Below are 10,000 nucleotides of genomic sequence, written 5' to 3' on the forward strand. Positions count from 1 at the left end.
ACTCTGTACGCGGCGGACCACTCTGTACGCAGCGGACCACTCTGTACGCAGCGGACCACTCTGTACGCAGCGGACCACTCTGTACGCAGCGGACCACTCTGTACGCGGTGGACCACTCTGTACGCGGCGGACCACTCTGTACGCAGCGGACCACTCTGTACGCAGCGGACCACTCTGTACGCGGCGGACCACTCTGTACGCAGCGGACCACTCTGTACGCAGCGGACCACTCTGTACGCAGCGGACCACTCTGTACGCAGCGGACCACTCTGTACGCAGCGGACCACTCTGTACGCATAGGGTGCTGTTGGGTGTTATTGTAGAGGAAATTTTATAATGTTGTTTTGTTCTTTCTTAAAATTCATATGCGGTTATTTTGATGCCAGATTTTTTTTTTGTTTTCTTTCTCTCCAAAATTCACTCTTTTTTTTTTTTTTCTCCTTTTTCTCTTCCCAAATTCACCTTTTTTTTCTCTCCTTTCCTTCACAAAATCTACATATATTTATTTTAATCTCTTTTTCTTCTTTTTTCCTTTCCTTTACAAAATCTACATATGTTAATTTTAATCTCTTTTTCTTCTTTTTTCCTTTCCTTTACAAAATCTACATATGTTAATTTTAATCTCTTTTTCTTCTTTTTTCCTTTCCTTTACAAAATCTACATATGTTTATTTTAATCTCTTTTTCTACTTTCCTTTCTCTCCTTCCCTTTCCTTCCAGAGCAATTATCATTATTATTATTATTATTATTATTATTATTATGGTCATGGTGCGTACTAAATGGGGCGCCGCTCGCTCAAACAGGGACAGCGGGTGCGTACAAATTGGTCAGGCGCGTACAAACTGGCGCACACACTCTGTAAGCATTTTTTCACACACACACACGCACACAAACACGCACACAAGAGAGAATAGTTGTCATTTGAGCTAGTAAAGTAAACACACGCTCACCACAGGCGGTTTCGGTAGAAGTAGAAGTAGTAGAAGTAGTAGTAGTAGTAGTAGTAGTAGTAGTAGTAGTAGTAATCAAAGTTATCATTATCATTAACATTATCAGTAAGTATTATCATCATCGTAACATTATTATTATTACTGGTAAGATTCTAAGCGCTCGCCCCACGGGGTAAAATTCCCCCGTCGTTAGTGACAGTAGGGGCTGGGAGGGGGCGGGGCGGGGCTGGCGCTGGGGGCTGAGACACTCACAGGGGTCTATATTACCCTGGGGCCACTAAAAGTATTCCCAAGGGGTTCTGAATGCTCGTAAAGGACCACCAGGTACTCCCCAAGGGGCCTGTAGTACCCTGGGGCCATTGCATTCCCTCAGGGGTTGACGTGTTCCCCAGTATCACCCAGGGGTTTCTCATACCCTTAAAATATTCCCAAGTGGTTCTCAATGCTTGTAAAGGACCGCCAGGTACTCCCCAGGGGCCTGTAGTACCCTGGGGCCATTGCATTCCCTCAGGGGTTGATGTATTCCCCAGTATCACCCAGGGGTTTCAAATTACCAAAAGTCCCTAAAAAGATTTCTAAGGGGGGAATGTCTCGCTCCCTCGCACCCTCTCGCGTCAAGACTCCCCCAGGGTTTGTGTTTCCCCCAGCCCCAGCCCCTGCCCCCCCTGGTCGATACAAGGGTGGGGGCGAGGCAAGGGTCCCCCCGGCTAGTACAGTATTTACAGTTACGTGCGGCGATCGGCTCGGCATGACACGGCTCCCTGCGATCTCGGAAGGGAATAACTGCTCAGAGAATTGAGTTGCGGAATGACCGATGGAATGTTATTGAACCTTGGCATCCGTGTGTGTTTTTTGTGGAATGGGATGCTGTTTAATGGGAAAATAAGCAAGAAAATGGGTTAAATTGTGCTCCTGTGAAATTGGGACTTGGCGGAGAGGATGTTAAATTGTGATATAGCATTTCTCTTTCTCTCTCCCTCTCTTTCTTTTTACAGTTTAATGGGAAAATAAGCAAGAAAATGGGTTAAATTGTGCTCCTGTGAAATTGGGACTTGGCGGAGGATGAAAAATACCTTCACATTTTTTATTTATGATTTTCCAAGTGATTTCTTTTCCTTCCCTCTCCTAACTTTCCCATAACAATACTTTCACATTTTTTATTTATGATTTCCCAAGTGATTTCTTTTCCTTCCCTCTCCTAACTTTCCCATAACAATACTTTCACATTTTTATTTATGATTTTCCAAGTGATTTCTTTTCCTTCCCTCTCCTAACTTTCCCATAACAATACTTTCACATTTTTATTTATGATTTCCCAAGTGATTTCTTTTCCTTCCCTCTCCTAACTTTCCCATAACAATACTTTCACATTTTTATTTATGATTTCCCAAGTGATTTCTTTTCCTTCCCTCTCCTAACTTTTCCATAACAATACTTTCACATTTTTATTTATGATTTCCCAAGTGATTTATTTTCCGTAAGAGAATTCAACACTCCCTCCTACATCTTTGGAACTTCTCAAACAATTCCTTTTCCAACATTTAAATCTTTTCTTTATAATTTCTCAAGCGATTCCTTTTCCAACACTTAAATCTTTTCTTTATAATTTTTCAAGCGATATCTTTTCCGTCTCACCAATTCTCCGAGCAACTCTCCCATTATCCTTTACAATTTTCCAAGCGATATCTTTTCCCTCTCCTCAAATCACCATAGCAAAACCTTCCCTCTTTTCTTCATAAATTCCCAAGCGATTTCTTTTCCCTCCTTTATAGTTTCTTGAGTGATATCTTTTCTCTCTCCTCCTCTCCTCAAATCACCATATCAAAACCTTCCCTCTTTTCTTCATAAATTCTCAAGTGATTTCTTTTCCCTCTCCTTAATTCACTGTAGCAAAACATTCTAATTTTCCTTCATAGTTTCCAAAGTGATTTCTTTTCCCTCTCCTCCTCTCCTCAATTCACCAGAGCAAAACTCTCCCTTTTCTTCACAAATTCCCAAGCGATTTCTTTTCTGCCACGTCAATCCTCCGCAGCGAGTCTCCCCGTCACTACGACCGCTACGAGAGAGAGAGATGGGGGCCTGCCGTCACACCGAGCCGCCCGCCGCACCCTAGAGTGTTACCATATTTGTGCAGATTGTCTACTACAAATTGAGCCAAGCAAAGCAAGGAAAACAAAGGTACCATAAGACTTACTTGGACAGGAAAATTCCTCCTACGCATACTTAAGAATATTGTAATCGACACTTAGGATGATGATGATTGGGACGCTACGTACGCACACTCGGGGGAAGGTTAGAGTGGCGGGGCGCGGGTTCGGGGGCGTTGGTTTGTGCGTATGTGTGTGTGGGGGGGGGGTAGGGTGTGGGGGTTGGTGTTACATATTGAAAGAAATAAAAAATGAATGGAAAAAATGAGAAATTGTGACGTGATTAGATTTTTTTTTTGTCGAAATGAAGCAAAGAAAAAAGTGTCGTTACGTATTGAAAAAGAAATGAAGAATGAATGAAAAAAATGAGAAATTGTGTCGTAATTAGATTTATTTTGAGACGAAACGAAGCAAAGAAAAAAAGTGTCGTTACGTATTGAAAAAGAAATGAAGAATGAATGAAAAAATGAGAAATTGTGTCGTAATTAGATTTATTTTGAGACGAAATGAAGCAAAGAAAAAAAGTGTTGTTACGTATTGAAAAAGAAATGAAGAATGAATGAAAAAAATGAGAAATTGTGACGGAATTCGATTTTTTTTTTTGTCGAAACGAAACAAAGAAAAAAAAAGTCATTAGAAATTAGAAAAAAAATTGAATGAATGAGAAAAATGAGAAATTGACGTAATTAAAAAAAAAATTTTAGTCGAAACGAAACAAAGAAAAAAAAGGATCGTTAAGAATTAGAAAAAAAATTGAATGAACTAAAAAAAATGAGATTGTGATGTAATTTGATTTTTTAGAGTTAATGAAATAGAAATAAAAACGAAGGTGGTGTTGACATTACGTATTGAAAAAGAAATAAAAGACGAATTAAAAAAATGAGAAATTGACGTAATTCAATTTTTTTTTGAGTTAATAAAAAGAAATAGAAATTAGAAAAAAAATTGAATGAATGAGAAAAATGAGAAATTGACGTAATTAAAAAAAATGAAAAAAAAATCTAAGAATGAAAAAAATTGAATGAACTAAAAAAAATGAGAAATTGTGATGTAATTCAATTTTTTTTTGAGTTAATGAAATATAAATAAAAACGAAGGTGGTGTCGACATTACGTATTGAAAAAGAAATAAAAAATGAATGAAAAAAATGAGAAATTGTGATGTAATTCAATTTTTTTTTGAGTTAATGAAATATAAATAAAAACGAAGGTGGTGTTGACATTACGTATTGAAAAAGAAATAAAAAATGAATGAAAAAAATGAAAAATTGTGATGGAATTCGATTTTCTTGGACTGAGGAAGCAAAAAGGAAAAAAAAGTAAGGTGTCAATGTTACCAATTCAAAAAACAAAACAACTTAAGGAAAAGAAAAAATGCAAATCTGATTTTTTTAGTTGACGAAAACACCCACCCACACACACACACGCACGTACGCACACACCAACGCCCCGAGACACGCCCGCCACATCTTAAATAAAAGCACATTATATAAAAACCTCTTCGCCGCTGGAATCGCTACGCACGCAAGTCACGGAAACTCCGATACATTACAATAGAGCTACGGAATAATAATAATAATAATAATAATAATAATAATAATAATAATAATAACCTTTTTTTGTGCAGTCAACACGACACACGCCAACCATTGGTCCAGGACTTGTCGGGTTTTGTTCGGTACAAAAGACGGAACGAATCATTGCTTTCAGGAGTGACACAAGTGTAGCTACAACTGTGGGGGGGAGCGCCGGCCAGGCCAAGACCCAGACCGAGCCCAGGCAGACAGACAGACCTCGCCTAAGTTGAGTAAACTGGAAAACTGAACTGACTCAAAACAGTGAGTCATCAGCAGACAGACCTTGTAGCACTCGCCTAAGTTGAGTAAACAGGGAAACTGAACCGACTCAAAACAGTGAATCATTGACAAACAGATCTCGCTGCACTCGCCTAAGTTGAGTAAACAGGGAAACTGAACTGACTCAAAACAGTGAGTCATCAGCAGACAGACCTTGTAGCACTCGCCTAAGTTGAGTAAACTGGAAAATTGAGTTGACTAAAAAAAGTGAATCATCATCAAGAAATGTCAAGAAATGCCTCACATCCATAAATACTTACAATAGTCTGAGATTTAAATAGATTTTTTTAGTATATATCCATTTTCAAAGTCAAGAGTAAAACAATGTACCAAAAGATGTTCTGGTATATTGGCAACACTGTCCTTCATAAGTGTTTCCTTACGGCAGTACAAGAATTAAACAGATTTTTTAAGTAGATCCATTTTCAAAGTCAAGAGTAAAACAATGTACCAAAAAGTGTTTTAAAATATTGGGAACACTGTCCTTCATAAGTGTTTCCTTACAGCAGCACAAGAATTAAACAGATTTTTTAAGTAGATCCATTTTCAAAGTCAAGAGTAAAACAATGTACCAAAAAGTGTTTTAAAATATTGGGAACACTGTCCTTCATAAGTGTTTCCTTACCCCAACACAAGAATTAAACAGATTTTTTAAGTAGATCCATTTTCAAAGTCAAGAGTAAAACAATGTACCAAAATGTGTTTTAAAATATTGGTAACACTGTCCTTCATAAGTGTTTCCTTACAGCAGCACAAGAATTAAACAGATTTTATAAGTACATAGTTTTGTATCAATGTATTTTCAGTTGTTCATTCTGACAACTACACATATTTTTCAACTCAAACTTTCTGAGAACAACATTTTTCTGCTTGCCTTCCATAGATAACCTCAAACTCACATTATAATTTTTTCCTTTACTACGAATGTCAATATCTCCCACACATCAACTCTGATCCCAAGCGTAACTATTTCTTCACCTACGAACAGCTGTGTCGTGAAATAACAAAAATTACATAGTCTGCCCTGAATCATTAGAGAAACTGCAATAACACAGTGGAAATATCCGTAATCAGTTTTCCCGATGACCCACTTTTACATTCACTTCAGCTTCCCCAATTAACATTTTTTTCTGATTTTCCGAGGCGAGCAAAAAACACAACTGGCAACTCCGAGACTGTCCTGGCCGGCGCTCGCTCCCACACCTCCGTCGGACCAAGAGAAACAACTATATCACAGAAGGGTGAGGGGGGGGTGCAGGGGGAGGAGGAGGAGCAGGAGGAGGAGGAGGAGGAGGAGGAGGAGATAACATGTGATTCTTTGCATACCCCTATGGCTAAAAATTTTGATGAACGTAAAAGTGAGAGAGAGAGCAAGAGCGAGAGCAAGAGAGAGAGAGAGAGAGATCAAAAGCAAGAGAGAGATAACAAAACCAGATACAAAAGATATGCAATGAAAGAGAGAGAGAGAGACAGAGCGAGAGAGAGAGAGAGGGAGAGAGAGAGACATAACCCACAGACAGACAAATTTACAGACAGACAGACAGACAGACAGACACCGAGAGGCACCAATCGACTCCAGAGGCACTCGTAAAGGTGGAATGACTCGAAGGAAGTGGAATGTGGAGTGTTACGTAGGGAAGCCGACCTCTACGCACTGACACACGCACAAACTAACACACAGCAGAGGAGGGATGGATTGCGCTCGGATGGTTGACTGACGGACGAACACACACGTCAGAGGAGAGATGGTTGCTTTCGGAATGTTAACTGACACACGAACACACGTCACGTAAACGCAAGATTACGTTAAGAGGTTTATACGTATATATTCGAACTAAAAAAACTCAAACTCCCCAAAAAATGAGAAATTGTGATGTAATTTGATTTTTTTTGAGTCGAAACGAAACAGAGAATAAAAAAAAAGTGTCTTACGGATTAGAAAAAAAATAAATGAGTGGAAAAAAAAGAAATTGACGTAATTCAATTTTTTTTTTTGAGTTGACGAAATAAAAAAAAAGTGCTGTCGATGTTACGTATTGAAAAATAAATAAATAATGAATGAAAGATATGAGAAATTGTGACGTAATTTGACATTTTTTTGAGTTGATGAAGAAAAGAAAAAAAAGAAGGTGGTTTCGACATTACGTATCGAAAAATGAATAAAAAATAAATGAAAAAAAAAATCCTATTACTGGAACTCAAAACTTGATATTTTCGTCATTTTTTCAAAACTCAAAACTGAAAAACGTCTCATAATTTTAAGTTGAATTTTGATTTTTATAACTTAACTTCACATCCTTATTCCTCTGTATATCCTCTGCTGAGAGTACTAATTGGGATCAGTGCGTACAAACTGGTCATCCCTTCTAGTTTTGGCTTCAAGAGAGAGAGAGAGAGAGAGAGAGAGAGAGAGAGAGAGAGAGAGAGAGAGAGAGAGAGAGATGGAATGAGTTTGTGCATGAATGAGATTTGTGACGCTAGCCAACACACACACACACACACACACACACACACACACACACACAGGGTAATATAGCTAGACAGACAGACAGAGATAGAGAGAGCGAGAGAGAGAGAGAGAGAGAGAGAGAGAGAGAGAGAGAGAGAGAGAGAGAGAGAGAGAGAGAGAGAGAGAGAGAGAGAGAGAGAGAGAGAGAGAGAGAGAGAATACTTATCTAAAACTTACAACACAGACATACACGAAAATGACAAGTATTGACAATAATAATAATAATAATAATAATAATAATAATAATAATAATAATAATAATAATAATTGAGACCTTATTTAAATGCATATATAGTGGCTTTGTGTGAGGAGGAGGAGGAGGAGGAGGAGGAGGAAGAGGAAGAGGAGGAGGAGGAGGGGCATATCCTACTGTATGGTCGTTGTATGGCATTTTAACAGACAGACAGACAGACAGCAGTAGTAGTAGTAGTAGTAGTAGTAGTAGTAGAAGTAGTAGTAATTCACTTATACAACTCTTTCTTTCATAACTATCTATCTATCTATCTATCTAACAGCGAAACCAACGTAGGAACACACACACACACACACAAACACACACACACACACGAGAGAGCGAGAGAGAGAGAGAGAGAGAGAGAGAGAGAGAGAGAGAGAGAGAGAGAGAGAGAGAGAGAGAGAGAGAGAGAGAGAGAGAGAATACATCGTGACTGACTGACTGAATGAATGAGAGATTAGTAGTAGTAGTAGTAGTAGTAGTAGTAGTAGTAGTAGTAGTAGTAGTAGGGGACTGCAATCAATGGTCTAAAATGTTTCAAGGCCTATCTAATATATGATACAGAGGAAGGGGCTGAGTTGGAGGTGGGGGGGGTGGGGTGGGGTGGGGGGGGAGCTATTGTAAGGGGCTGTTGTGAGGGGCAGTGAGGTTTGTGTAGGGGGCTGAGAATGCTGTGATAATTTGTGGCATGGTGAGAGGTGGGGGCTGAAATGGGGCTGAAATAGGGCTAGTAGTAGTAGTAATAGTAGTAATGGTAGTAGTAGTAGTAGGCAATGAAGGAGCTGTTTTGGGGGCTGAATGGAAGGGGTCTGAGTGAGGGGGCTGAAAAATGGGTCTACCACATAAAGAGTTGACCCGGATGATGAGAGGGGGCTTCTGTGGGGGGCTGTTTGAAAATGGGGGCTGTTTTGTGGGGCTGAGTGAAAGGGGTCTGAGTGATGAGAGGGGCTGAAAAATGGGTCTACCACAGAAAGAGTTGAGCCAGGTGATGAGAGGGGGCTTGTGTGGGGGGGCTGGGGAAGGGTCTGAAGGAGTATTAAGCCCCAGGGTGAGATTTAGCCCCTGTGGGAGATGCTGGGGGGTAGAAAAAGCCCCTGTGTTGTGCTGGGGGGCTGAGAAAGTTGGTCTATGGGGGCTGAGCGAGAGTGAGAAAGAGGATTAGCCCCCAGGGTAAGATATAGCCCCTGTGGTAAATGCTGGGGGTAGAAAAAGCCCCTGTTGTGTGCTGGGGGGACTGGGAAGGGGGCTGGAGAAGGCTTGGAAAGAGTATTAAGCCCCAGGGTGAATCGCAAAGTCCCCCAGGGTCGATTCAGCCCCCGGGGTAAGAATAGGCCCCTGTGGGAGGATAATGGGGGTAGAAAAAGCCCCTGTGGTGTGCTGGGGGGACTGGGAAGGGGGCTGGGGAAAGGTCAGGAGTATTAAGCCCCAGGGTAAGTCTTTATGCCCCCAGGGGAAGATTTAGCCCGAAGGGTAATATGGTGGGGGTAGAAAAAGCCCCTGTGGTGTGATGGGGAGGGGGCAGGATAAGGATTGAGAGGAGTATTAAGCCCCAGGGTAAATCTCTAATCCCCCAGGGGAAGATTACACCCCTGTGGGAGATGCTGGGGATAGGACAGGCCCCGTGGTGGTTGTGCTGAGGGGGGCCGGGGGAAAGGGTTGAAAGGAGTATTAAGCCCCAGGGTGAATCTCAACTCCCCCAGGGTCACTTTAAGCCCCCGGGGTCAGCATCTTGCTCAGCTCCTCGTCAAGCAAACAGCCCTTGAGGAATTCTTCTTGGGTCAGGTTCCCGTCATTGTTTTCGTCCATCTTGGAGAATATGGCTTTGGCCCGCTCCTCGGCGCTGTCGGCGGGGCGGCTGGCGGAGTTGGTGCCCAGCATGTCGTATATAGCCTGCGGGGAGAGGGAGAGACAGTCAGGTCAAAGGTTACGAAGAAGAGAAAGAAGAGTTGGTGCCTAGCATGTCATATATAGCCTGCGGGGAGAGGGAGAGACAGTCAGGTCAAAGGTTACGAAGAAGAGAAAGAAGAGTTGGTGCCTAGCATGTCATATATAGCCTGCGGGGAGAGGGAGAGGGAGTCAGGTCAAAGGTCACGAGGGAAACATGGATATATGGGAATGCAGGTATCAGGAAACGCCCATGAAAGCCTTGTCAAGTGTATGTTTCTTAGGTTCGTGGTACAGCGGAAGGGTCACACTACCACCAGGGTCATTAAACTACCCCTAGAAATGCCCACAACGCCTACGAAAGCCTTGTCAAATGTGTGTTTCTTAGGTTCATGGTACAGAAGGGTCACACTACCATCA

The 10,000-nt window shown here is 41.3% G+C and overlaps 2 protein-coding genes and 2 long non-coding RNA genes across 11 annotated transcripts in view; 2 read left to right on the forward strand and 2 right to left on the reverse strand.

Annotated features, from left to right (window-relative positions):
* LOC126982081 (uncharacterized) overlaps positions 1–7,620 on the forward strand; it is a 9,254-nt gene extending 1,634 nt beyond the window's left edge. Inside the window, exons 1-4 of the long non-coding RNA XR_007734524.1 lie at positions 1–3,520; positions 3,623–3,926; positions 4,195–5,290; positions 5,411–7,620. The exon at positions 1–3,520 is cut by the window's left edge and continues 1,634 nt beyond it. This is a non-coding gene — a long non-coding RNA (uncharacterized LOC126982081). The remainder of the gene's footprint in view (positions 3,521–3,622; positions 3,927–4,194; positions 5,291–5,410) is intronic.
* The window catches only part of LOC126982079 (neurocalcin homolog), a 106,099-nt gene that overhangs the window by 12,348 nt on the left and 83,751 nt on the right, over positions 1–10,000 (reverse strand). The window lies entirely within an intron of this gene.
* The window catches only part of LOC126982078 (neuronal calcium sensor 2-like), a 60,323-nt gene continuing 57,851 nt past the window's right edge, over positions 7,529–10,000 (reverse strand). For all 3 annotated transcript variants that reach the window (XM_050833808.1, XM_050833806.1, XM_050833807.1), the window contains one exon: positions 7,529–9,586. In XM_050833808.1, the coding sequence (XP_050689765.1) occupies positions 9,404–9,586 (183 nt within the window). In that variant the 3' untranslated portion in view covers positions 7,529–9,403. The remainder of the gene's footprint in view (positions 9,587–10,000) is intronic.
* Positions 9,589–10,000, forward strand: part of LOC126982084 (uncharacterized) — a 1,005-nt gene continuing 593 nt past the window's right edge. Inside the window, exons 1-2 of the long non-coding RNA XR_007734527.1 lie at positions 9,589–9,694; positions 9,777–10,000. The exon at positions 9,777–10,000 is cut by the window's right edge and continues 69 nt beyond it. This is a non-coding gene — a long non-coding RNA (uncharacterized LOC126982084). The remainder of the gene's footprint in view (positions 9,695–9,776) is intronic.

This window comes from Eriocheir sinensis, chromosome 50, assembly GCF_024679095.1.
Source record: "Eriocheir sinensis breed Jianghai 21 chromosome 50, ASM2467909v1, whole genome shotgun sequence".
In the NCBI taxonomy this organism is placed as follows: domain Eukaryota; kingdom Metazoa; phylum Arthropoda; class Malacostraca; order Decapoda; family Varunidae; genus Eriocheir; species Eriocheir sinensis.